We start from the raw sequence: 27,713 nt of genomic DNA on the forward strand, positions 1-27,713 counted from the left end.
TTAACCAGTACTCCACTGTTTTTTTATAGTATAGTTTGAGAGTGTGACAAGGAAATCTGAAATTTCCAACATTTATAAGTCTAAGAAATTTTAAGGTTTACAAGAGCCAAAAGTTTAGCAAACTGCATTTCAGTTGTCTTGGAAATTTTTTAAAAACCTTTACTGAACTGAAACTGAAAAAAAGTTGATTCAAGAAGAGTTGGGAACGGTATGAGAAAATTCAATAACATAATCAGTTGAAATGTCATTATGTGTGTGTTTATATAGATAAAAAATGTTCATCTAAACTCCCAGGATTTAAAGTCGACTTATTCATTAAAGATAACATTTGTTCATCCTTTTTAATTACCATTGATGTTCTGTGTTTGTCCCTAGGTAATCTCCTTTTTGTTCATTGGTTTGATGTCTATGATGATTCCCTTGTGTAGTGTCTTCTGGGCACTCATAGCTGTCTGCCTCATCATGGGTCTCTTTGATGGATGTTTCATCTCTATCATGGCTCCCATTGCCTTTGAATTAGTTGGACCCCAGGATGTCTCCCAAGCCATAGGATTTCTGCTTGGATTCATGTCTGTTCCCATGACCGTGGGCCCACCCATTGCAGGTAAATGTGGTATGATATTTATTCATCTTTGGATAATTATTTCCTACTTTTGTTTCCTTTGAAATGTTCCATTTGTATTCAAACTCATCACCACTAACTGACCAGCTATCATCAATATTTTGCCTGTATATTTGTCATCATCTTAATGCTCTTAGATCAGAAATAGTGACAGATAAAATTTTAGTTTTACTTATAATCCCTAGACATATTCTAGTGGTTTAGAAGAGGAGAGGCTCTCAAGAATTCAGAGGAAGCAGAATCACATTAAGCTGCTTTTGAGGTCCCTATTCATTCTATGTAATTAAATTACGTGTAATATGTGAAAAAATAATTGAAAACAAAATAGGACATCAAAAAATGTTATGTAATTGGAATAATTTTAGTTTCAAAAATGGTTTTCTAATCCTTTTCTGTGTAAGAACATTAGTTATTGAGGAAAATCTAGATTTTATGTAAGGTAATAATTGTCAAGTAAAATTCATAAGCATTTATTAAACACTTACTACATAATAGGCATGTCCCCTGAGGATAAGAAGAAAGTAAAAAAAAAAAATCCGACCTCTAGGAGCTCACACTCTAATAAGAGAGGCAACCTGCAAAAACCTATATATAAACAAAAATGAGTATGTATATACCCACGTATATAAATATGTGTATATCTGTATATATACATATATTATATATGATATTTAATATAATGAAACCATTTAAAATATTTATGTCCAATAGTTATTATTTCTTTAAATTTTGGTCCAGTCTTTGATTTTATCAGTGTAGGGAACTCCCTCTCTTAATGTAAATCAGCATCTGTTCTATAATTTACAGATTTATAGTCATATGAGAGACTAAGAAATTAAGTCATTAGTCAGTCAAATAGCTGGGATTTGGGACTTCAGTCAGGGTTTGTTCTTGAACTCACATCATCCACATTTGAAACTAGATCCTGTCTATTAGGCTGGGCTGCCCTTTCGATGACAATTCTTTTACCTCCTAAATTTTAGGAGCCTTTTGAGTTTGAGGGCCAGGTTAAATGGTCTTCCATTTGAATACATTTTGCAGTCATTTCCAATAATATACATTCTTACTAGAGTTCAGTACTTTAAAGAAATGTTTATTTTTCTTATCCCATTCTTATTGAAAGATGAGAGGAATTGGATTGATTAGTGGTAACTCTCACCACCTACACCAAAGTAGCATGCTTTTGGGAGACCTTGATCAGCTGCCCCATATGGTTTCATTGTTGAAAGACAAGTATTTTGAAAACTAAAAGATAAATTTCATTTTTAATAAAGGACCACCGCGTTGAGGAGGAAATAATGAGTGTGTCTGAAAAATAGCATTTAGCTCAGTTTCTTGCAGTTTCATGAATGGAAGGTTTTGGTCTATTGTGAAAAGTGTTTCTAAGTTTTTCATGTGATGCTACTTTAAGGATTTGGTATAATAATATTATTTTAAACAATATTTGGTAGAAGGGAGCAATTAGGTGGCTCGGTGGATAGCCAGACCTGGAAATGAGAGGTTCTAGGTTCAATGTACAACCTTGGGAAAGTCACTTAACCCCAACTGCAGAGTCTTTATCACTCTTCTGCCTTGCAACTGCTACTTAGTATTGATCCTAAGACAGAAGGTAACGGTTTAAAACCAACAACAACAAAAATTCCCAATATATGGTATGAGCAAGGAGGTAGCACAGTGGATAGAATACCAGGTCTGGAGTCAGGATGACCTGGGTTCAAATCTAGTCTCAGATACTTCCTACCCATGTGACCCTGGGCAAGTCACTTAACCCCAGATTCCTAGCCTTTGCTACTCCTCTGTCTTAGAATTGATACTAAGATAGAAGGTAAGGTTTAAAAACAAAACATAATATATGTCTCTCACTAATCAAAGACTTTATCACAAAGTACATGCCCTAAAGTTTATCTACTTTACTCATTATAGAGCCTCTCATGTTCCTATTCAATTATCATTTAATCCTTTTTTTATTAAAAGTATTAATCCTACAGAAATTATAAGTAGCAAATTTCAAGCTAGGACAAATAATACAAACAGGGCTATACTCTAAAACAGTAAGGAATTACAAATGAGAGACTGAAAGCAAGGGAAAAAGATAAAAAGCCTATAATATTGGGTGGTAGAGAAGTAAAAAGAGGAAGAGAATCTGGATCTGGGATAAAAATGAAAAAGAAAACCTATAAAATGCAGAAACAAGAACTCAATAAGTATCTATTGTTTAGGCCCATTTAGGGTAGCCACAAATAATAATATAAATCTGAATAGGCCCTGAGAGGTTCACATGTATTACTGCATCATGGGAAATAGGAAAGAGAATAGGGCCTGCAAACTGTAGACCAGGGCAAAAGTCTAGAACATATTATTAAAGAGATAGTTTGGAAATATAGGAAAAAAAGAGAGATGAAAAAGAGGCTTCATCACATACATCCCTCTTTCACATGACAGTCTTTTAAATACCTGATCTATCACAGTCATGCTGGACTAAATTTATTTACTTTTTTGACTGAGTTACTAAACTAAGTGGTGGAGATAAGTTATTTAGGAAAGAATGTCATTATTTTGGAGTGACATAGGTAGGTCACAGAACTAACAGTTTATTTTTAAAATTTATTTATTTTTCCATTTGAATTAGTTTAAATAAACTTAGAACAATAATAAATTTAGAACATTATTCCTTGGTTACAATAATCACATTATTTTCCTCCCTCCCCTCCACCCACTCTTCCCACAGCCAACACACAATTTCATTGGGTATTACTTGTGCCCTTGATCAGACCTATTTCCATGTTGTTGTTTGCACTAGGATGTTCATTTAGAGTCTACATCCCCAACCATATCCCTTCAACCCATGTATTCAAGCAGTTGTTTTTCTTCAGTGTTTTTACTCTCGAGGTGTTTCCTCTGGATGTGGATAGAACTAACTTTTTAAACATATTTTAAAACTTATAATATTCCTTCAAATATATTTTAAGTTTTTCTCATCCTCTCAATAATATTCCTTATAATTATATTTATTATGATTTTTAGAATAAAAAGACCACACAGCATAAGATTCTTCCTTTCCTTGAAAAGTGAGGTTCTAAGATATAATGGACCAAAGAAATGCATAAAATCTCTTGGATGTATTTTTTTTAAGTCACCATAAGGAAGTGATACCTTATATGATATGCAAAATAAATCTGGCTTGTTCTCAGTATCTTGAATAGAGTTTCATGATATTCTACTACTATGACTATATCTGCTATGTTTTGATTAAAATGGGAGTTGGTCCTTAGATTTTAATAAAATTTATTAGGATTATTTGGATAGGTAGAAGATGAGAAAGAGATAGAAAAGGGGCTCTAATCTAATTTTTCAACATAGCTCCTCCAACAGACCCCCACATGGAAGTTTGTAGGGAGAGCACCAGAGACAGAGACCACGAACTTCCTGCTTAACCCTTTTTATAACCTCCTGGCTCCCTTTGTCCTGTTTTATCCTCTAGATCAAGTTCAGGCTGATGCCAAGTACTTAGGTAGCTGACAGGAGATGATATCTACCTGTGCGACCCCAGAAATGGGGGGGAGGGTAAATTTCCTTCACACTACCCCCCTCCGATTCTTTGGGAGACCAGCATGTTAAATCTCCTCACTTGGGTTTCCCCAGTGAATCATTCTACATAAGGAGCCTAAACATTTAAAGATCCTCTCAACTAGAAAGGTATAAAATATTTCACCTTACATAGAGGAAATTTGGGGGATGATGAAAAGAAAATAAAAGGGGAAAGAAAACGATTAATAGATGCATTGACAAAAAACTAAGAGTCACTCTCCTTTGGCATAAGAGTTTACAATAAGAATAAATTATTTATTCAGCCCCTTTCAATCCAGTTTATTATATCTAAACATTCACTCTGGATCTCTTGATGTAGTATATGATTTCTATAGGCATCCTTATGGCATCTTCTTGAGGAGATCTACTTTCTTGGTTCATGGTATTGGTGATTTTCTTTTTCTAAAATTACTTTAAAAGATCTTATGCTTTGAGTTTTAGGATAATTTTAGGATTTTAGGATAATTATAGACCCCCCCTCAGGAGGGTGTTGACCAAAACTAGAATCACTCCAGGATGCATGGCTGAGCTATGGGGTATATGGATCAATTTTCAAACCCCAAAAACCAAACAAGAAAGAGAAAATGTTAGGGGGAGTGAAATACATACATACACACACACACACACACACACACACACACACACACATACACCCCAATTGCAACAATTACTGGACGTACCCATTTGCAGCCAGGACTACAGAAAATTGCCATACCATAAAAGAGAAAAGGGGACAAAAGTCTGAGCTAAAAGGGAAGTATGATTCCCTGGTCTGATTTATTTTTTTCCCTTCAGTCACACAGAGAGGGGAGCCAAAATGAAAGTCAAACAAAATTACTTGTAGAAACCAGGCATGGGGAAGTCCAACCTCTTAGAGTTGCCAAACAGGTCTTCCTCAAACTCCAAGATAGCTTCAGGCACTTTTACTAGTGATAGGACTTGATATGTACTATCAGTTTCTTGAAAAATCTAAGAGATCTGGCTTTTGTGACAGAGAAACATAACAAATTTACCCCCCTCTTCTCTTATATCAATTGAGACTTTACAATTCAAACCCTCTGCCCCCTACCAAAAAAAAAAAGGATTGTATTTGATTGAAAGCATATTGAAGGCAAGAAAGAGTTAGTGAAAATATAGAATATCTTCAAGACACAAAGCTTTCAATTCCTCCCTAAAAAACTACCTTGAAATATGTATCGTGAGAGGGTTGGTTCTAGATGGTTTCTGAGGTCCCTCCTAACTCAGATTCAAAGATCTGTTTCCTTATAATAACTTCTTTTCTTCCTAGGTTCACTCAAGGACCACCTAGGTTCTTATGATGTGGCCTTCTACGTCGCTGGGATCCCACCCCTACTAGGAGGAGCTGTGCTTTGTTTAGTCCCATGGATCCATGAAAAATGGAAACAAAAAGAAATGAGTCTTGAAGGAGGGGAGAAGCTGGAGAAAATGTTGGAGAACCAGACTACCCTGCTCCCAAGTTCATCTGCAATCATTAAGAAAGACTCTGATCCTGTTTTTTAATGCTCCAGGCTTCTGCCAGACTGGACTTGCTTTCCAAAGTTACAGCAAGTTTTCTTTTTTTATGAATTAAAAAAAATTTTATAGCATTATAGGAATAGCACTAGAGAGGGGAAAACAAGATCACTATCAAGCAAGAACCCTTTCTTATAATAATTTTCTGACATTTCTGAGTTTGAAGGCAGGGACATTGGTACTAAAAAATCATGGCTTGAAATCAAATCTTGTCTCTGAGAAAAAGATCTGGGCTTCTCACAGGAAAATCAAGTTCTGGAAACTGTGAAAGCTTATTTACATGTGTAAAGATTATAAAATACCTCAAGTTACACTGGAAGGGTTGCAGTCCGATTAGGACTAGAAGGAAAGTTTGCCTAGTCTCTAAACTATGGTACTAATCAGTTCTGGTATCTCTGTTTTTAACTTCTAATGCTATATTAAATAATTTTTTAAAAATAAAGCATAGATTTTAGACTTCCTAGATCGACCTACACTATGCTTTGCTGCTGATAAGTTATGAAATGCATTCTCATAATATCCCTAACTTGTTCCAGTGTGAATTCCTGTTTTTGAGCCAAAAGGGGCCTTTTCTATGGCTGGAGCTAAAATGTATGCTCATTAAATATGTGAGACTCCAGTATTTCTAGGAGCAGAGTGGTAGAGAATTCAGCCATTTCTTCCATTTTATATTCCCCAGGGTGGGCCTATAGTGTGTTTTAACACTTGAATAGCCTGTAATTTGCAGGGTTAAAAAAACAAACAACAAATCCAGATCAAATTATAAAAGCCTTTGAATCACAATCTAAAGTATACTAGAATGAATAAGAGAAAACTTGATAACTTGTATTTAAAATTCTTTTGCTCTTCTGGGTCTGTTAGATCCAAAATGCTGATTTTTTTTTTTTTTTAGATGCATGTTAGGCATGCACCAAGCTGCAGTTATACGCACAAAAAAGACAAAAATCTTGTATTCCTGTAGACATTATCCATTTCTAACAGAACTAGTTGCTTAAACTCTTCTCTATGAATGTAATGGGTCTGATTTTACTCCAAATCATTTGTCAAAACAATTTTCCATGCCTATAACTGCCTGGAAAAGATATATGTATAATTATTTGTCTGTCTTGGTTCCCTTTCTATTAACATTCCTGCTACTTCAGCCCTAAAAATAAAATCCTAACCAATCCATGACTTATTCACATTAAAAACTAGACAAAAACTTTCCTTCAACTTCAGGATTAGTTTTTAATCTTTGTTTTTGTTCAAGTCATTGCAAATGAATATTCAATATGTACTTGAAGCCTAACTGTATGCAAATCATTTTGGATATACATTTAGATCTTCCTTAAAGATAGCTTTTTACACACCTGGGGAGATTGCCTATATTTGCCAGATGTCTTTCTTCCTTTCCCAGGTACCACTGGGCTTTTTCTAAATACTTCTCAAATTCTTTGCCCTAGGGGAATGGGGAGAGGTTAGAGGGAGTGAGAAAAGTGAAAATGTCTCCAGTTCTCACTCTTCATTTTTTCTTTTCTTGCTCTCTCCTCTCTCTTTCCCTCTCCCTCTTCTCCTCCTCTTCTTCTCTCCCTCCCTCCCTCCTTATCTCTCTCTCTCTCTCCCTCCCTCCTCTTTCTCTCTCTCTCTCTCTCTCTCTCTCTCTCTCTCTCTCTCTCTCTCTCTCTCTCTCTCTTCCCTCCCTCCCTCCCTCCTCTCTCTCTCTCTCTCTCTCTCTCTCTCTCTCTCTCTCTCTCTCTCTCTCTCTCTCTCTCTCTCTCTCTCTCTCTCCTTTCTTCCTTACTTTTTAAATAATAACTTTAAAGCAAACAGGGTTTAAGTGACTTGCATAGGGTCACACAGTTAGGACTTATCTGAGGCCAGATTTGAAGTCAGGCCCTCCCAACTCCAGGCCTGGCAATCCATTCTAGTGGAGCCAATTAGCTGCCCCCTACCTTCTTTCTCCCTTCTAGGCCTGGGTACTAAGAAGGTACTTTGGTACTAGAAACACATCGCTTTAAATCAAATCACACTTGTCTATGAGAGAAGTTATATTACTTTCATACCTTGCTTCTGGGTAGGAGAACTCTCTGAAAGAATTATAAATAGTATGAGCAATCTGTTATCTTTTTTGAGGAGAAAAGCATTGTCAGTTGAACAGTTTTGTGGAAAACAATAGTTAAAAAAATTTTTTTTGCAATAGTTTACTTGCTCTCTGGCAACTTGTATCTATTAAATATACTTTAGTTTATTAAGGTTATTAAGTAATTTAGAACATAATGACATTCTTTTAGTTGTTTACTTTAGTTGAAACTTTCATTCATATAACACAATTATTCAGTTTCCTATATAATTTGTCTACAAAACTCTGTTAAACATCCTGTTTCTTTTTTCATTTTTCATTTTTTTCTTTAGGTCTTTTATACTTTAATAAAAAACAACCAACCATTACCATACATATTTTGGCCATACTGACCTCTGATACTTATAGGTAGAGCTATTTGATCATTATGCATAATTGCATATAAACTAACAATCTCCTCTTTATTTGTGTCCTGTTAGCTTTCTTTGGCAAGATAAGGTGATACTTTCTCATTTAAAAAAAATGCTTTTAAGAGTTCTATAGAAACACACGTGAACAAGAACAACCTTAGAGGTTGCCAACATAAAGTTTATTATTTGAACACAATCCACAAAGTTTTGTACTAAGTAAGAGTTCACTGATAATTTTTACAAAGTGAGTAGATATCTGAAAAATAGGAAATTCACTCCAAAGAACTTCAAAACCTTTTACTATTTTACAATTTGGCTTGTTTTGGAGAAAGCAATAGTTGACTAAAACCTGAAGAAATTATCTTTTTTCTTTTTTGCCATTTTCCCATAGCTAAATGACTCAAATGTTCATAATAAAAAAAGAGTTCTCTGCAATGTTGTGTGTTTGTGTGTGTATTGCATATCTAGTTGGTTTTTTTTTTAATAGCATGGCATTAACTAACATTGACATACTCTAAATTTTTTTTAAATTTACTACTATAATAAAAGTTACTGTTCATTAAAGAACAAACATCATTTTTATATCATATGAGCTGCTAAATTCTACAAGGAAAAACTTACTTAGTAAAAGAATATACAGAAAGTAGTCCCAAGGTATACCATGGTCTAAAATATATAGACAAAGAAATTTAATTTGTTAAAGAGTTCCAAACCAAGAGATATTATTTTAGGATGAATATCCTAAATAATATTATTATTCAAATAATACTCAAAATAAATGCTTTTTGATTTCTAAAGTGCAACAGGACAATACACTGCTTCAAGATGATCTGTTGTGTCTTGCTTTGTTTTGTTTTATCCAGAGACATTTTTAGGGTGGAAAACATCCAATACTAGAATTCTTTGTTGTTCTATATTTCCCTTCTGATTCTGATAGGGCATTTCAAATATTTGAATTATTTTGGGATATTGGGGAAAGTTCTTTGATTTTATCCAAGAAGAACTACAGGTTCAATTTCAGTCTGTGTAGATGCCAAAGGAATAAAAAATTTCTTTTTCTCAATTAATTAGGGTTTTATTTTCATGGATGTTCCCTGGGCATAGGGCTTGCGGGGAATGGGTCATCCATTCGTAATGTACTATTCAAATCCAGAGTATCTCCTATGAGATATTTTGCCTTCTAGATACTATAGTTTTGGCATTCTTTGAACAGCACAATTTAAAGATTTATATCCTATATACATTTTTTTTTTGGTTGCATAGCTAAGAGTACAAGTAAAAATGGAAACTTTTTCTATCCTCAAAAACACAGATGTGGTTTTTGTCCAAGCTATCATTTCCATTGATCATATATTCACAAAATAACTCATATGTTGTATTCTACTCTTTTACAAATAGATAAATCGCAAAGCTGGAAAAACCTTATATGACCATTCACAACTTTTTAAGGGTTTTGACCTGCAGTAAGAATGGTTGGGAGTTAAAATGTCTTTTTCAGTTATAAAAATGTGCTTTAAGCCTGAAAGATTGCTGCTATAAAATAATCAGCATAGCTCTATTCTATTTTATTCTCAGAAACGTAAGGCGGCATGGCAGGAAGAAGTCAAGTTCTGCCTCTGACATACGCTGAATGTACAACCCTGGGCAGTTTAATTTAACTTGTTAGTACTCTAGGCAACTCTTCACAACCTGAATTGCAGAAAAGGGTCTGACTTGCATTGGTAGAGAAGTCCCCTAACATGGATGTTACCTGGACTACTGAAATCACAGGTCCAGTCCCTATCCTAAGATTAATGCCATATTTATATTATTAATGGTCCCTTGAAAGAGTAATTTTATATTTTCTCTAGTTTTGAATGAATCTAAGTCCAATGTTTATTGAGGCAGTTTTCCCATTTAGTCTGTAAATGACTCAAGGTGTTAAAATGGGAAGAGTGACTGGATTAGAGTATTCCAAGGACCTTGGTTTGAATGTTGCTTTTCTGCTGTGTCTGACCTTGGGCAGTCATTTGATCTCTCCAGCTTCTCCCTTCATCATCTAGGAAATGAGGGAATTGCTTTAGATAAGAGGTTCTTAATCTGGGGGCTGTAAAGCAGTTTGATAACTTTCCATGTACTTGGTTTCCATTTGAATCCCAGGTTTTGACTTATTTAAAGCCTGAGGGGTCCAGAGGTTTCAGCAGACTACCAAAGGGAGCCATTATACAGAAAAGATTTAGAACCCCTGTGCGAATGTTCTCTAAGGTTTCTTCCACCTTTAAATCTTGTTGGAGAAGCTATAAAACCATACGTATTATTCCCTTTTGTCAATATTACATTTCTTGCATCCCTGTTGCCTTTAATATTATTAGCTCATTAGAAAGCTGAAGTTTTGTCTTTTTTATTTCAGTGGTCCTGATTTAGGCAACCTATGTCAGCTGGTGGTGCATTTTCTACTATAGACTCTTCTCTTTTCCTATATTGACAATCTCTTTATTTTCATTCCTCTCTTTCCTTAAAAAGAAAAAAGGTTGTCAATGGAATCCTTACCTACATTGATCATGTCTTAGACTCCATTCATAATGCAGATTTTGAGGTTTCTGATCTTGCCATGGATTACCCAACCCTGGCAGAGTCTGCTAGAGGACTCCAAAGTTTAATTTATAGAGAATTGAAATGGATAAGAATAACCAATCTATATAAACTGGTCTTATTATTAAAAGAACCAAAAGACTGACTGGGGAAGGAAAGAATGAGATTGTCAACATGCTTTTTGTTGACCACATGAGACATTTTATTAATATTTAAGTGTTTCAAAGCTCTATGTAATTTGAACATTCCATGAGAGAAAAAAGTAGAAGACAATCTCTTGACATAAATATTTTCCTATACAATGCTCTTATTTTTAGGTAGCCTGGTATAAAAGGAAGGTAGGTGGAACAGTGAATAGAGCATCAGAGCTGAGTCAAGAAGACCCAAGTTCCAATTCTGCTTCATGCATTTATTAGCTATGTGACCCTGAGCAAGTCACTTAATCTCTGTCTGCCTCTGTTTCCTTATCTGTAAAAGTGCACCTTGTGAGGATAAAATGAGATCATATTCGTAAAGTGCTTTGCAAACCTTTAAGTCTTCTATTAATGCTAGCTCTTATTTTCCATTGCAGCCTTACTATGAGAGGTTGCTGGGTATAGAAGCAAGAGTCCATTATCTAAAATCAGAGGTGGGCAGGGCCCACAGTCACAGCTGAGTTCTGCTCCTTGTTACCTTGTTATGGTGGGCAATGCATCACTGTAAACCCTTGCATCTTCATTTCCAGATCTGTAAAATTAGAGATTTGGTCCAAATTCGAGGATCTATATATAACCTTGCTACTTAGTCCTTGACATGGGAACCCTTTAGAAAGATGGACTTTGACTATATCAAGAATTAAGTTCCTTGAATGGGACTCCAGGTGAGTGGAGCTTATGCTAAATTCCATTTCACAGCGAATGGAATGGAGATGTCCTAGTGTATTATTAGCCTCAATTAATTTTATTAGAAGTACAAATTGTGAATTTATGTTAGCTTAAGGCCTTAGCAACTCTTTCATGATAGGAAAAATACTTTTAAATAAAGCTTTAAGAAAAAAGAAATATAGTAGTTTGTATTGAATCTTCAATGTTATTAAAAATTGGTGGGCAATTTTATGTTAGAGAGAACTACTTTGTTCTAGTGCATTTGTCAAGAATAGAAAGGTAATGGATGGAGTGGGAGGTGTAAGAAGGTGGATTTTGGGCTGATTAACACAAAATACTTAAAAAATAGAAGGTAAGCTGATTTTTTTTTATCACAATTGTATTTTCTTGTTAGCATTTGAAAGAACTGTATCTTTGTTAGAGATGCCAACCAATTATGGCAGTCTCCTGTAGTACTGCTTATTAGTACTAACAACAACAAAAAGTGTCATCTTCATTAGTTTGAAATTCAAATAGCTTGGGCAAGCTAGTTGGCTCAGTGGATAGAGAGCCCAGGCCTGGATTCAAATCTAGTCTCAGATACTTCCTCCTGGGCAAGTCACTTAACCCCAACTGCCTACCCTTTCCACTCTTTTGACTCTAAGAGGGAGGTAAGGGTTTAAAAAAATGAAATAAAATTTAAATAGTAATATAGTACTAACTTAATCCTTGAGGGGAAATTTCACATTACTAGTTTGGTAAGTGATTATAAGCATTGCTTTTGGGGTCAAGAGTTGTATTGGTAAAGAGGATTTTTTGATTAGCCAGTGGTCGATATTTAGAATATTTCTGGCAGCCGAAAGCAATGATGTTGATAGTATTAATTGGAACTATTTGATTTGCAATTTGAATTTTGTATTCATTCACCTCTTTGACAGAAATAGTCCCATTCCTTGGCGTTTTATGCATAGTACAGGCTAGTACTCTGTGGAAAACTAAGTCAGAGAAAATGATGCTTCACCTTACACTTTTCAGCAACAAAAGAGAATGTTCGTATCTATTTCATTTCTGGCATCCAAATTGCATAACCATACACATTGGCACATGCTAGACAACTCTTTCTGAGAAAATTAAGGTCCATAAACATATTCAGTGTCATATTTTTATTGTGCAGATTTTATTTTAAACTTGGTTATTGAAAAATAAAACCTAAGCTTTGGTTTTGCAAAGATCATGGAAAATTTGTTCTTTTTGAGAAGTAGATGCTTTTATGGGAGTAGAAAGAAATACATACATTCAGGGGATTCTGATAAATCCCCCTTTAGAGTCCCATTTACCACACTTCCAGAGCTATCTCTTTTTTTGTAAAGAACGCTTTATGGTAAGCATTTTATAGATTAACATTAGAAAAGAGTATACATTTACCTCATTTTTGAAAGCTGAACTAATGCATTAGAATACTATTTCTTATCAATTTAGAAAGCCATGGAGGCTTAAATGTAACCTTTTATCTGTATTTGATCATTGACAATCATTATTGACTACCTCAGCTTACAGAATCAAGCTGAAACTATTTCATAAGATTTAATTTCATCAGAAGAGATTCTTAGGGCTTTCTGTTTTGTTAGACAATTTGTGAATGTGGAGATAATAATTTAGGATATGTATGTCATCCAAATGTCAGCACCCTGTGTTTTATGAGTGTCAGTGACTGGCCCATTCTGGCAAATGAAAATAGGAGTAAGGAAAGGAATGGTAACTTCCATGGCCTTTGAAATTACCTAAAGGAGAGAGAGTCAATGAATATAATGTGCTAGTGACTCAGTTATAAAAATATATTGCCAATTAGAAAATGGTTAGTGCCGTACTTGGCAATTTGTTTAAACTTTTCCAGGAGTACAGAAATGACCATGGTTGTGCCTTATTGATAATTTTGCGGAGGTCTCCTTTCAGGAAGCAAGCATCCCTTTCTTAGGTGGGCCAGAAATCATGGCAATGGATGTCGATAATCCTGGTGCTTTTAAAATATATATACTATTGTTAAAGATGTTGCATTTGTGTAGGTGATAAGTTTCTTCAAAGTAAGAATATGTATTATTAGAAATGATTATAAAATCTATTTAAAATCAAATTTGGTCTGTTCAAATATATTAGAACCCCTAATTGCATTTGCAAATATGTTAAAGTATTTTAAACAATCTTACTGTACATTTTCCCTGAACTTTTAAAAATTCTTCTGGTACATGTACTAATGGTGGTCAGTGATGGCTCCAGATGACTACCTTCCCAATATAGTTGGCATACAATTATTTCAGGGAACAAAAAAATTATTATTAATGTTCTACTTTGACTAAAGAATTTCTTTGCAAAAACAGAACAAAAATAATCCTACAAGTCATGTTCTTACTTGTGTTGTTTGCTTTTTTTCACCAAAGGAAGATTAAGTATGGTACTGAACTTAATGTTCCTTTTGAAATGTTATCCTTGTATAATAGCATAGAATTAACTACCTGAGACCCAAAATACCATTCTAACAAAGCCTATCTTTGTATCATATTGTATTGTATATTCCCTCCTTTTAGTCCTCAGAGAGAAACTTCAGCTACAAACTATTGCCTGATGTTTTTAGACATGTATAAATTACCATGTAATTTTCATTGGTTTTAAACTTTTGACACAGAACCCCAAATGGACATTTTTGATGCATGATCTTTCTTTGTAGTCAAATTGTGCTCAAATAAAAAAAAAACAAACAAGAAAAAAAAGCCCTGTTTAGCATATCAACTGAAATTGGTATATTAGTGATACAAATTTGTTATTTTAGTGAAACTAAAGTTGCAGAAAGGTATTCTGTAACTGTGGGCTTGTAAAATAATTTCCTTAGCTTTCTATATCCCTTTAAAATTAAAAAATATATATATTATCGGAGACAGCGGAGGTAGCTCAGTTGATTGAGAGCTAAGCTTAGAGACGGGATGTCCTGGGTTCAAATTTGGCCTCAGATACCTTCTAGCCATGTGACCCTGAGCAAGTCGCTTAACCCCTATTGCTAGTGCTTACCATTCTTCTGTCTTGGAACCAATACATAGTATTGATTCTGAGGTGGACAGTAAAGGTTTTTAGGGGAAAATATTATCAAGGAGGACTTTAAAATACTTTAAAACTCATTCCCAAAAGTTGAAAAAAGATGTTGTCGTCCACCTCCCCCCACTTCTGCTCCCCCACCCCCCAGTTATCAGAGGTAAGTTTGTATGATTATATTAAAGTTCCCTTTGTTTATGTCATTTGCCACCTGTTCTTTGATCTCCTGATTAATATTAACTGTATGGTCAACAACTCTCAACTTAGTGATTACTAAGATGTGTTGCTGGCTGTTCAACCCCATTGACAATTGCTGGTGTCGGTCTAATTGGTCAGTCAATGAGCATTTATTAATCATTTACTATGTGCTCTGTATTTTGCTAAGCCCTGTAAAAGCAAAAGATAATCCCTGCCCTTAAGAAGCTCACATTCCTTTGCCTTATGTAATCAATACCTGAGTAACAGGCGGTATATGTGGCCCACAAAGTGCATATTCCATTGGTGGAGAAAGGGCAGGAATTACAAATCTATGCTCTTATGTTTTAACTCCTTCACATCACAGTTACTATTATGTGGTGTTTGGAAGGGAGAGACATGATTTCTCAATCTTCAATGCTAATGGCACCAAACATTGTAACCTCTGATGTGTAACTTTGATAATAGTGTATTTTTGTAGTTATGCCTCTTTCAGTGACAGCTTAGAGCTGGGATAAACAGAAACTTGCAGTATTATTTTAAAAGAGAATGGATTTGAGTTTAAATGTTTATTTTAGGCTTCCTGAATAATGCAAAACTTTCATACTGATTTTGCTATGTTATGAGAATTTTTGTTTTATTCTAGATATCTTCAAATTAGTGGGAAAACAACCATAAGAAGTCACCAAATACTCATATTACAGGTTCATGCTGTGTATTGCAGTGTAGCCCTGCTTTTCCCACTGCCTATAAAAGATGTGATTTGGGGCATAATTATTGATTAAATTGTTGATCATTATGCTGAATTATATTCTGTATTTAATCCTACAATACTCTGTAGTCCAATAATTTGCTATTTTACATTTTTAATGACTTTGTTTTTAAGGGTGTGATTTGTAAGCAATTTTTATATGCAATGTAGATTTACTTTTTTTAACAAAATAAACTTTAAAAAAATTTGGAGGTTAATGTACTTCAGAGGAAAATTGTGGAACTTTTTGGCCAATGCAATAAAATATCTTTTAAAAGTAAGTTGCTATGAAACTGTGAATTTGTTAATAAATTCCCCTGGAGAACAAAAAAGTGGAACTGAAATGAAGGAAATAAATTTTATGTTGCACAAAAGACAAAACTATCCTTTATGAGAAATGCACATGTACACCAAATATGTTCAGGTAAAGTTATTTCTCAAAGGAAGAGCATAATAATGCTCTTACTATAATGACACAAAACATTGCAAAAAGGAGAAAATATTTCTATTCTGCTTTATGAACATTTTGATTTTCATTTTTACTGATTTACCTTCCTGATTTGTTATTATTGATAATACCAAAAGGATCTTTCATTCACTGTGAATAAAAAACAAATAACAGCTGGGAGAGGTGACCCTGAAGTATGTTGAAATTTTCAAACTTGTTATTTGTAGATTACCACAATGCACAATGCAAATCTATGGAACTGGGAGAAAATCCATATTATTTTTCAACAAAATTCAGTGAACAGAATTATAGAATCTGAGGATTGGCTTTCTAAGCCTAAATCTGACCTGAACAAGAATTTACCAATAAGAAAAACCTCTAGTGAGAAAGAACCTTCTAACTCATGGCAGCTGATTCCATCTTTGGCTAGCTCTAATGGCTAAGATTTTTTTCCCTCAGATTTGAACTTTAATTCATTACTCTGTTTTGCACTCTGGAAGTCCTTTATTTTATTTTTAAAATATGGAAAGCCTCATGAATTTGGGTGTCATCCTTGCACAGGAACCGTGCTAATCTCTGTATCGTTCCAATTTTAGTATATGTGCTGTTGAAATCCTTCTTTTAGATGTCTTGACATTATATGGATACCTTTGGAGGACATGGACTGTTCTTTTGCTCTTACTTTGTGATTATCCCATTTCCCCCCCAATCGTACTCCCTTCTGAAGACTTTTTTTTCATGTTCTTTTGAAGAAAATTTTCATCTATTGTATATTATTGCTTGCTCACACCCACTTCACACCTCTCCATTTTCTTAACTCTGAAGACTTTAATATTTCATGCCTTGCAGTCCTATAACATCATGGACCTTTATTTCAAGAATAATATTGAGATCATTTAAGGATCCTATCCTCTAAGTCAACGCCAATATCCAATTCATTGTTCATTTATGCCCAAGACACAAATAGAAATAAGTTGTGTGGGTTGTTTATCCAGCTGCAGTATCATAGAAAGGGTACCATGCATTCTTCATCCACCTGGTTTTTATATAGTTTGTATTCATTTATCTCTTTTAGGAGGCCTCATATTCCAGAATTTATTAGCATATTCTCAAATAGGAACATGTAGGGCACCTTATCTAAAGTGGATGTTTTTTTACACCTTTTTTTTTGTCATGAGTTCCTCTGATACTCCTAAATAGTGCTTTAAGTGCATAGTATGAAACAAAGGAAATATTGAAAAATAGTTATCAAAATATTTACAAAACAATGCTTTAAAATCCCTGATCTATGAGGAATTTCTCTTCCATTTAGTTTCTATATTGGACATCTTTTGCGATAGTAGCAAATCCCTCTAAAGTATATGGTCTGTTTATAGTAATAAGGTCCCTGAACCAAGTTATTTCTGTTACATCTTTCAAAGAGTTGTTTACTTTTGATAAATGCAAGGGGGACATCTTGTTGGCAAAATTCCTGTAAGGTAGTAGTATTTTGTTCTGTTGAATCTATTTTTGGTAAAAAAAAAAAAGTACGGTGAGATCCTGAAATTTCTGCATTTCACTCATTTGTGTAACTGTTAAAGATTTAATCTGGCATAGTAATATCATCTGTGAAAACTTTCCTGTTTCTCAAATCTTCCAGGATAAACTTGATGAGTTTGTAAGTTTTCCTTATGAAAATTTGTAGAGATGGGAAACTAAGCAATTGAGTCAGTTCTATTTGTTTTTTAGCAATAGTAAGGTCCACACAGTCTTGATAGCTTTTCTTTTTTACAGACTCCTTCAGGATTAATCCCTGAACACCTTCAAAAGCACCTCAGCTTGTAGTTGGTCTATTCTATCTTTCTCACCTTTGTTTTCTTCATTATGATTTCTGATTCTTTCAGAACATCTTGGACTATGTGAGAATCTAAATGTAGTGGTTTCACTATACTTAATGGTCTCCCCCCCCCCCCCCCCATGTTTGTTGGTTTCATTCGTAAATGCCCTTAGGATGACTTTGAATACCATTGTCACGGAGGAAGTTTAGTGCAGAATCCAAGTTGCCAGATTCAGGACTGTTAACAAGTGTGAGGGAGAGCCTATGGAGATATATAGCCTTATACACTGCTACCCTGGATTCCATGCAATGTGAAGAGAAGATGTAAAGAGAAAGCAAGGAAGGCCCCCTAGGCTAAGTATTGAAGGACATGGATGAGAATCACACAAAACAGGCAGGCATGAAAAGATTATGATCTTAAGGGAATATCCATATTGTTATAAAGAAGAGAGGGTTAAAATAGGAGATGATGGTCTGCAGAGGACAGATGCATGGGGAAAGATTCTGGAATGTTGAAAAGGAAGGGTTGAGCTGAGAACTCAGAGCTGGGAGTCTCTCTGGGGATTTGCTGCCAAATACTTGCTGTTGATACCTGTGTTTCCCTTGGAAGATCTTTGAACCTGAAGCTAGCCTGAAACAACATCCGGTCATCTGCAGCTGTCAGTAAGAGGGATCTCCCATCTGAGTCCATCTGAACTTGAGATCTTTCCTTTGGGTCCCTGTCTAATCTGCTACAGACCAATACCTCAAGTAACAATCAAAAGAGGTTTGGGTTAGTGCAGGATAGCTAGTCTTTAGGGCTCAGGATTTTAGGTGAGAGAGGAGAGGGAGAGTAGTCAAATAGACCCTACAAAGACCTTTCTCTGGAAGGTTTGGTTCCTGGATTGCTTAGCTTTAACCTCTCAAAGAATAAATTACAACTTCCAGTGCTTTTGCCTACTGTGTGACTGAGTGGTCTGTGTGCTGGACCCTAGACCAGGCTCTGGCCTGGTCAAGCCTGCCCTTTCACCCACAGTGTAAACCTTTGTTACTGCCCCAAAGTAGTTCACTTATCCTATCCAAACCCATCTCCCAAATACCTCCCATAACAATATCAATAAAATCACAGTAAAATATACAATACAATCACGAGGGTATTGAGAATATACTTCCTAGCTTTCAAAAGGTTTTTTAAAAATATGTTGTCTCATTTAGTGAGGTGATTAGTACAAATATCATGAGGCCCATTTTCCAGGGATCGTACCCCCTTTCTCTCAATTTAAGGAGACTGGACTTCAGAGAGATGTCATTTGTCCAAGGTCATATAGGTATAAGGAACTTAAAAAATGTTCAAGTCTTCTGCCTTTTATTCCAGTATTCATTTATTACCCCATATCGCTATTTCTGACTTCTTTTCTATCTAAAATATCCTCTGAAGTTATAAACCTTGAGATCTTTATTCATGTGTACATGTGTATGTTTTGGGGGATCAGGTTGGGCAATGAAAAGGGCAAATAGCTGCTTGCCCTGTGCCTTGTATACGTAGGCCATGAAAGTGTCACTTACATTGTATCATATCATCCAGAAAATCAGGTGAAACATGTTTCACTTATGGTAAAAAAAAAACCAAGTAAGCTAAATAAGCAGATAAATCATAGGATTCGGAACCAACAGCACCCTGAGAGATCATCTAGCTAAACCTTTTATTTTACAGTTGAGAAAATACCAGGAACTTTTAAAAAAAATCAAAAAGTTCTAGAGCCACTTTGGGACCAGGGTTCATTTGTTTTTGAGTCTCACAAAGATGTATCTTCAGTTAAAATTACTTCTAAATTCATAATCCACTATTATTATCAGGGTACAAAATAGAAAGCCATTTGCTGCCAAAAGTAAAATTCTATTAACATTTTAAACATTTTTTTCAACCCTTACTTTGTCTTAGAATCAATACTGTGTATTGTTTCGAAGGCAAAAGAATGGTAAGGGCTAGGCAATGAAGGTTAAGTAACTTGCCTAGGGTCACATAGCTAGGAAGTGTCTGAGTTCAGATTTGAACCCAGGACCTCTTAACTATCATTTTTATATAGGGTATGTCAAAATTTTTAGTGTAGCTTTAAAGCTCTTGATAGGCAGTCAGTGGGAAGGCAGAGTTAAGATAGTGGAAAAAAAGTACATAGATCCATCTGATCTCCCACCTCCCCAAACTATGATATAATACCTCAAAACAAATTCTGGAGAAGCATTACTCACAAAGGGTTCAAAGACTTCCAGAGATTTCTACTACAGACAGGGTTTAAAGTTCCCTTTGCTGGCTCTAGCTACAAGACTCTTGTTGCATTGCCCATACACAGAGCCAGGTCATAGTCCAGGGGTGCAGTTACAGAGTGAGGAGGAGCACCATCACATACCAGCACTTGCAGCCATAAGGAAGCAAAGGACCCTGGTAACAATTCCCAAAGGTAAAAGAGTGCTTGGGATTACTCATAGACCAGAGCACAGGTTGCTGTAGTATTAAACCTCTCCTTAAATCATACCACCTTGGACAAACAGATAGACCCCAAGTCACTTTTGAAGGCAGCTTCATAAAGAACTAAAGCTTGGAACAGTGCTCCTTTTACCACAGTTACAGAGCCCAACTTTAATAGTTTTTAAATTAAAAGGCAGAAAAATGAGCAAACATCAACAAAAAAAGAAATTGAAATTAAACACAACTATGGTAACAGGTAAGACCAAAATGTAAACTCAGAAGAAGACAGTAACATCAATATTGCTATATGCAAAAATATTTAATAAAGAAGCTCAAAAAGGATTTTAAAAATCAAATGAGAAGAAGAAGAAAAACTGGGAAAAGAAAAAAGAGTGATACAGGAAAATCATGAAAAAAAGTCAACAGTTGGTAAAAGAGGCACAAAAGAATTGGGAAGAATACCTTGAAAAAGAGACCAATTGGTAAAAGAGGTACAAAAATCCAAAGAAGAAAAGAACTTTTTAAAAAACAGACTTGGCTAAATAGTAAAAGGTATACAAAAATACACAAAAGGGAAGAACTTCTTGAAAGGCAGAATTGACCCTATGGAGGAAGAGGAACAAAAATATACCAAAGAAAAGAACTCTTTACAAAGTAGAATTGGCCAAATGGAAAAGGAGGTACAAAAGCTCAGTTAAGAAAATCATGACTTAAAAATTAGAATTGGGCAAGTGGAAGCTAATGACTCCATAAGTTATCAAGAAATAAAGTATAAATAATGAGCAAAAAAAATAGAAGAAAATATGAAATATCTCACTGGAAAAACAACTATCTTGGAAAATTAATCCAGGAGAGATAATTTAAGAATTATTGGACTACCTGAAAGCCAGGACAAAAAAAAAAAGAGTTAAGACATTTTCCAAGATGGAAAACTACCCTGATATTATAGGACCAGAGGACAAAATAGAAATCGAAGGAATCTACCAATCATCTCTTGAAAGAGATCCCAAAAGGATAGCTCCCAGGAATATGACATCCAAATTCAAGAACTCCCAGGCCAAGAAGAAAATATTGCAAGCAGTGAAAAAGAAACAATTCAAACATCAAGAGTCACAGTTAAGATAACAGAAAATTTAGCAACTTCTACATTAAAGGATTGGAGGGCAAAGGAGCTAGGACTTCAACCCAGAATCACCTACCCAGCAAAAGTGAGCATAATCCTTCAGGAGAAAAAAAAATGGATCTTCACTGAAAGAGAGGACTTTCAAATATTCCTGATGAAATGGCCTGAGCTGAATGGAAAATTTGACTCTCAAATACACGACTCAAGAGAATCATAAAAAGCCAAACAGGAAAATGAAATCAAAAGAACTTCAAAAAGGTTACACTGTGTATATTCCTACATGGGGAAAGTCCAAATAACTTATTATTAGGGTAGTTGGAAGGAGTATACATACAAAGGGAGAGGGTATGAATTGAATATGATGGGATATTAAAAAAAAATTAAGGCATAAGAAAGAGGAATGAATTGGAAGAAGTGGGAAGGGAAAATAGAATGGGATAAATTATCACACATAAAAGAAGGAGCATTCACAATGAAGGGAAAGATGGGATTGATGGGGAGGGGAGCATGTGAACCTTACTCTCCTCAGAATTGGCTCAATAAGGGAAGAACATACAAAATCAATTGGGTATAGAATGCTATCTTACCCTGTAAGAATAGGAGGGGAAGGGGATAAGAGAAGGGGGTAGGACTAATTAAAAGAGGGTAAATTGAGGGAAGTGGAGGTCAGAAACTAAATAGGAGTAAATAGGATGGAGAATAATACACAGTAATTATAATGGTGTAAATTTTTTCAAGTCTCTGTAATAAAGGTCTAATTTTTCAAAGAAAAAGAGAAATGAGTTGAATATGTAAATGTTTTATATGTAAATCTATATGAGATTGCTTATCATATCAATGGAAGTGGGATGTGGAAGGGGAGAGGGAATTTGAGACTCAATATTCTTTGGAAACTATTTTTACATGTAACTGAGGGAAAATGAAAGAAATTTTAATTAAAAAAAGAAAAAAAAACAGCAGAGCTGGGGGTCCTCTAGTCATTGAAAGTTATTGAGAATGACAACTGGGGAAGGAGGGTGGTAAAATATAAAGAATTACCCATTGGAGGGAGCAAAAGAGAGCACAACAGCAAAGTCATCAGAGGGCAGGGAAATGGGAGGGAGACACTGACTTGAAACTGATCCCTGATTCTTCCAACAGACACTAGTCTGGCTCCTATCTTGAACCTGTAAGCTTACAAGATACTGAGTCTGGGATCTACCTCCAACTTCCTATGCAGTGATATAAGTAAAATGAAAATTGAACCATAAAATTTGTTGAAGATTTTGAAGGAAAAAAATTATTGAAAATATACCCTATGTCTTCTATTAAGGGATCTATCCCAGATTTATAGACAGAAAGGACTTGTATTCCAACCCTGTCTCCCCTCCCCATTTTACACAGAAAGCTAAGGTATATAAAGTGTTTAGATGACTTGTTCAAACTGACAAATAAAGACTGGTTTTGCCTTGGGTAGAATATTACAATTTTAAGAAACATTTTTTATTTGATAATATGAACATCATTGGGCACCTACTATATTGCAGGTTCTGGGCTAGGTTTTTTCAGAGGAAAATTGTCTTGGTTATAATTTGAACTTGGGTCTTCTGGTTCATAAGATTATATCAAATGCTAGCTTCAACAGGATGCCTTCCCCAGCTCCTCTTAATTGCAATACTTTCCCTCTGTTAAATATTATTTATGTATCCAGTGTATGCCTTGCTTTGTATATATTTATTTGCATGTTGTCTCCCTCAATTAGACTGTAAGCTTCTTGAGGGCAGCGGTTGCCCATCTTTTACTTTTTTTACCTGGCACATAGCAGATGCTTAATAAATGTTGAATTGAATTATCTTGAGGCATAGAGATTTGAGGAAGTACCTTCAGAGTGATTTGGCCCAAGGTCATATAGAGAGAAAAAGGGGCAAAGGTCAAATTCGAACTTGGGGCCCTGTTACTCTAAGTTCATTCCTTTTCCCACTAAGGAATTTTCTTTTCACAGCTCAAGGTAGGCACTTTAATAAAGGTTTATTCCATCGAATTGCACTGAGGAAAGGACTAAGTCTCTACACTTCCCGAAGCCACCTCAGTTAGCCTTGGGTCCCAGACGGATTCTCTGGGAACTGAAGGGTCATGGAAGTGGGAAGGAAGGAGAAAGGGAAAGTCTACCGGAAGAAGGAGAGGATTTCCGGGCCCTCACGGTCTCAGATTAAGAGTTTTCGTGGGCTGCCTTTTCCTTCCTCTCCGGCCCATGTATATTCTTGCCTCCTCCTCGTCGCCACGGTCTGGGCCTCTATAAAGCCCGCAGGAAACAAGACTTCGCCCAGGGAGAAAATGGCTTCTGAAGGAAGCAGCGGTAAACGTCGAGAGAAGCCCGAGTCCTCAACCGTTATGTGGGCGGGCGAGACTTGTACGTGACGACAGAACGAGAGGCGAGGCTTACGATCTCCTTAGCAACCCTATCAACTTCCTGTCGGGTGAGGTACTGAAACTGGGAGTTCAACCCCGGCCGCGTCGCAGCACGCGTGCGTCCTAAATCTAGCGGGATGCGCGTGGGTTGTTCTGCAGGTCTCCAACTCTACTCGGGAGGGTCCGCCTAGCAGTAGGAGGCACCCGGCGGAGCCGTGAGGGCGGGGCCAGGGCTGCTTCTCCTCGTGGCTCCGGTAGGTCTCTGCAACTGCAGCAGCAGCAGTCAGCTGTTTGTGTAGGTGTGGGTGCTTCTCTGGCACTGCAGAACTGGAGGAGCTGGAGTTAGAGCGCGGCGGGGCTCTGGCCCCGGCCGGCCAGCGGCTCCTCCCCGCGGGGACTTCCGGAGCTGGGGAACGGCTGGAGACCGACGCTGAGGTGTACGTGGTCGACGGCGGCAGCGGCGGGAGATGTGGGACCAGTACCGTGTTCCGTTGGGTCACCTCCATGGTGCTGTACGCTGCCTTCCTGGGGCTGGTGAGAGCCGAGGGCCCGGCTAGAGACATTGAAACGGGCAACCCTGAAACCTGGGAGGTGGTGGTAGTGGGGGGAGGCCAATCACTAACCTGTGTCAATGAAATAACTGCCCTTCACATGGTGCTTTAAAGTTTGTAATCAAACATCTTTTTGGGTACTCACGGCAACTCTGGGAAGTAAGGGCACTATTGTGTATCCCCATTTTATAGATGGGGAAACTGAGGCAGACAAGCGGTTAAGTGACTTTTGCTCAGCGTCATACAGCTAGTAACTGTGTGAGGTTGGATTTGAACTAGGATCTTCCTTCCTAACTGTACATGCTCTGTTGTATTCCTTAGCAGCCACCTGTTTTCTAGTTTCCTCTTTCTCTCTGCTCTTTCCTCCCAAATTCATTATAATCACCAGGATATTTCTTCCTACTCCACCTACTTCCTACTCCGGAGTGCACTTACTAGTTTCTAGTATTTGACAAATTCCGAAATGGAGCTGCCCTCTAGAGCTCCAGGCTCCCACTCCCCAAATCCTGCCAATATGCTTCCCCTGGAGTACCCTTGCAGAAGTGGAAATGTGTTTACCTGAGGTGTTCACCTGCCCCACGATTCATCTGAGCCATTCAACTCAGTGTGGCTCCTGCCAGCACGTGGCCCCTTTCCTGCTGGGCTCCCCCGACATTGAGTGGCATTTTGAATGTCTGATTAGAGCCCCAGCCTGGGATAGCTCCCCTGTAATAAATATATTTCACCTACCTTTCTTCCCTGCACCTTCTGCATTTCTAGGGTTATTTATTCAGCTGTGTCCTTCATCTGAAAAATAAAGGGGTTAGACTAGATGGTCCCTGGGGACCCTTGCAGCTTCATCAGGCTCTGAATCTTGTGACTGGATCTTCATTTTGTGGTTTTGAGACCTGCCACTGCTGGCTAAGACCTAAAATGACCTTAGCCCTGGCAAGGTGTGTATGATTAGATTTATGATTGAGGCCCCTCAGGGTTAGAGGGCATATAGGACTTCAACTGAAACCGAGTCAGTTTTGTTAAAAGAAGGAGGTGCAAGCTTTGCTTTCCAGTGGAAGGAGACCTGGGCTTGGATTCAAATCTCAGTTTTGTTGTTTACTGACTGTTTGACTTCAGGGCAGGTTACCTGCACGTCTGAGGCTTCTGTTTTCCTTGCTCATTTCTAAATTGAAGTAGTTGAATTAGATGATGTTAGGTCCTTCTCAACTTAAATCTGTGATTATTGTTTTCTCATGCTTTTCTGGATCCCTAAGATGTTTAAAAGGTCTAAACTGTTGAATTTCCTCTGGAAAATGCCTGTTACTTAGGGTCCTACTGGATGCTGTTTTCTTTGGGAATAACATTTATTAGAAACTGCCTTCCATTTTCATAAATTTATTGCTAATTAAATGAGTTTTTTGGAGAGTACCCTTTCCCCAAGTATTATTCAGAGCAGTGCTACATGCAACCTGATTGAAGACCTTGCCTTCTAGTCACATTAAGATTAAAAAAGATTTACATTGTTTTCTAGTTAGGAAAGTCTCTTTGCAATCCAGAATAGTATCTCTTACACTTGTACACATTGTACAGGATAGATATGCAATGGATGGTAGTAGTCATTGATTAGAAAGAGACCTTTCTGGTTTGATCTAGATTGCTCATTTCTGAGACTTAAATAAGCTCAGAAAGGAGCTATGTTTACTTAGTATGACAGGTATTAAATATCGGAGCTAGGATGCCAGGCCCTTGACTCCAAATCCATTACCATTTCCTTGCTATCATTGTCTCTCAAGTGACTTTTTTTCCTTTCAGAAATATCAGCAGTTTGTAGTAAAAACTGTATTTCTACAGATGATATTTTATTAGAGCCAAAATAGCATTGATTTCTAAACTTTTTGGTCACAGGACCCATTAATATTCTTAAAAATGAACTTCCATAGGTTTTTAAAAAATTAATTAAACATTAAAAAATTTTAATAACAAATTCCAAAAAAGTTTTCCAAAAGTCATGATTTATATTGTCTGCGTCCTTTCTTCCCTCCCCCATCCCAAAGCTGACAAGCAATTTAATATGGATTATACATGTATTATCAGCAAAACATATTTCTATATCATTCATTTTTGAAAGTGAATAACCTTATAAACCCAAACCCAAACCATATATTCAAGTTAACAAGTGATAAGTCATATATTTTCATCTGCATTTTCTTCTCCAATAGTTCTTTTCTCTGGAGGCAAATAGCATTCTTTTTCATAAGTCCTCAGAATTATCCTGGATCATTGTATTGCTGTTAGTAGCAAAGCTTATCACATTTGATTATTCCACAGTATTGCAATTACTATGTATAATGATCTCCTGGTTCTGCTTACTTCACTCTGCATCAGTTCATGAAGGTTTCCAGCTCTTTCTGAAATCATCCTGTTCATCATCATCATCATAACACAATAGTATTCCATCATCATATACCACAATTTGTTCAGCCATTCCCCTTTAGTTTCTAATTTTTTGCCTCCACAAAAAGAGCAGCTATAAATATTTTTGTACAAACAGGTCCATTTCCTTTTTTTTTTATTAGAAGGTATGCATTCCTGTCCTTAAGGTGCCTGGCTCTTCTTTAGAAGCTAAAGCCACTTTGTGACTAACTCTCACTCTAGGAGGCAGCTAGTACTGACTGGGAGTTGAATAAAACTGGTCAATTAATGGTACAGGCATTTAAATTCTTTACTCAGTTAAGGCCTTATACCAGGGAGAAGTAGTCTGTGAATATTTTCATTAGCTGGTTATTAAAACGAATTAAGAAGAAGTAGAAGGTTGACTTCTCCTATTGCAAAAATAGGATCTTGCTTCCCCCTTGAAGCATAGTCTAATGGTGTGCCTAGGCTATAGCAGTAAGACTTCCACTTCTCTATAGAGTTAATCCCCTAATTAAGGGAGTCTCTTAAAAAATATGGAGACTATGTTAGATAAGAAAGGGATTCCAGTTGACTCTACTAAACAAATTTTTGATTGCTTGGGATAATGGGGCATTACCAATAAGCAAAGGAAAGAATATAGATAAAGCTATGAACTATTGTTTTAATTGGTACAAGACTCTCAGGAACTTTTGGCCTAAATTTGAAACTTTTTGCCGTTGCATTCTACACACATTAAAATTTCTTCTAGAATTGATTAACAAAACACAGGAACAGTTTAAAATTCAGAGTAGATACCAACAGGCATTTAAAATTCCTTACTTATTTGGAGAGGTAAAGAACTTCTAAATTGTACTTAATTTAGTAGCCAAGAATTATTTTAGGAACTGTGTAATCATTTTTG

At 36.3% G+C, this 27,713-nt stretch overlaps 2 protein-coding genes and 1 pseudogene across 3 annotated transcripts in view; 2 read left to right on the forward strand and 1 right to left on the reverse strand.

Annotated features, from left to right (window-relative positions):
* The window catches only part of SLC16A10 (solute carrier family 16 member 10), a 131,801-nt gene extending 115,868 nt beyond the window's left edge, over positions 1-15,933 (forward strand). The window contains exons 5-6 of the mRNA XM_001379078.3: positions 376-604; positions 5,499-15,933. Coding sequence (XP_001379115.3) covers positions 376-604; positions 5,499-5,731 — 462 coding nt within the window. The 3' untranslated portion in view covers positions 5,732-15,933. The remainder of the gene's footprint in view (positions 1-375; positions 605-5,498) is intronic.
* A 683-nt stretch (positions 15,934-16,616) lies between these two features.
* On the reverse strand, positions 16,617-16,716 carry LOC130457691 (U6 spliceosomal RNA; annotated as a pseudogene).
* A 6,236-nt stretch (positions 16,717-22,952) lies between these two features.
* Positions 22,953-27,713, forward strand: part of MFSD4B (major facilitator superfamily domain containing 4B) — a 28,634-nt gene continuing 23,873 nt past the window's right edge. The window contains exon 1 of one of the 2 annotated variants that reach the window (XM_007506629.3): positions 22,953-24,407. In XM_007506629.3, the coding sequence (XP_007506691.1) occupies positions 24,378-24,407 (30 nt within the window). In that variant the 5' untranslated portion in view covers positions 22,953-24,377. The remainder of the gene's footprint in view (positions 24,408-27,713) is intronic. The other variant, XM_056814354.1, reaches the window with a different exon arrangement.

This window comes from Monodelphis domestica, chromosome 2 (assembly GCF_027887165.1).
Source record: "Monodelphis domestica isolate mMonDom1 chromosome 2, mMonDom1.pri, whole genome shotgun sequence".
In the NCBI taxonomy this organism is placed as follows: Eukaryota; Metazoa; Chordata; class Mammalia; order Didelphimorphia; family Didelphidae; genus Monodelphis; species Monodelphis domestica.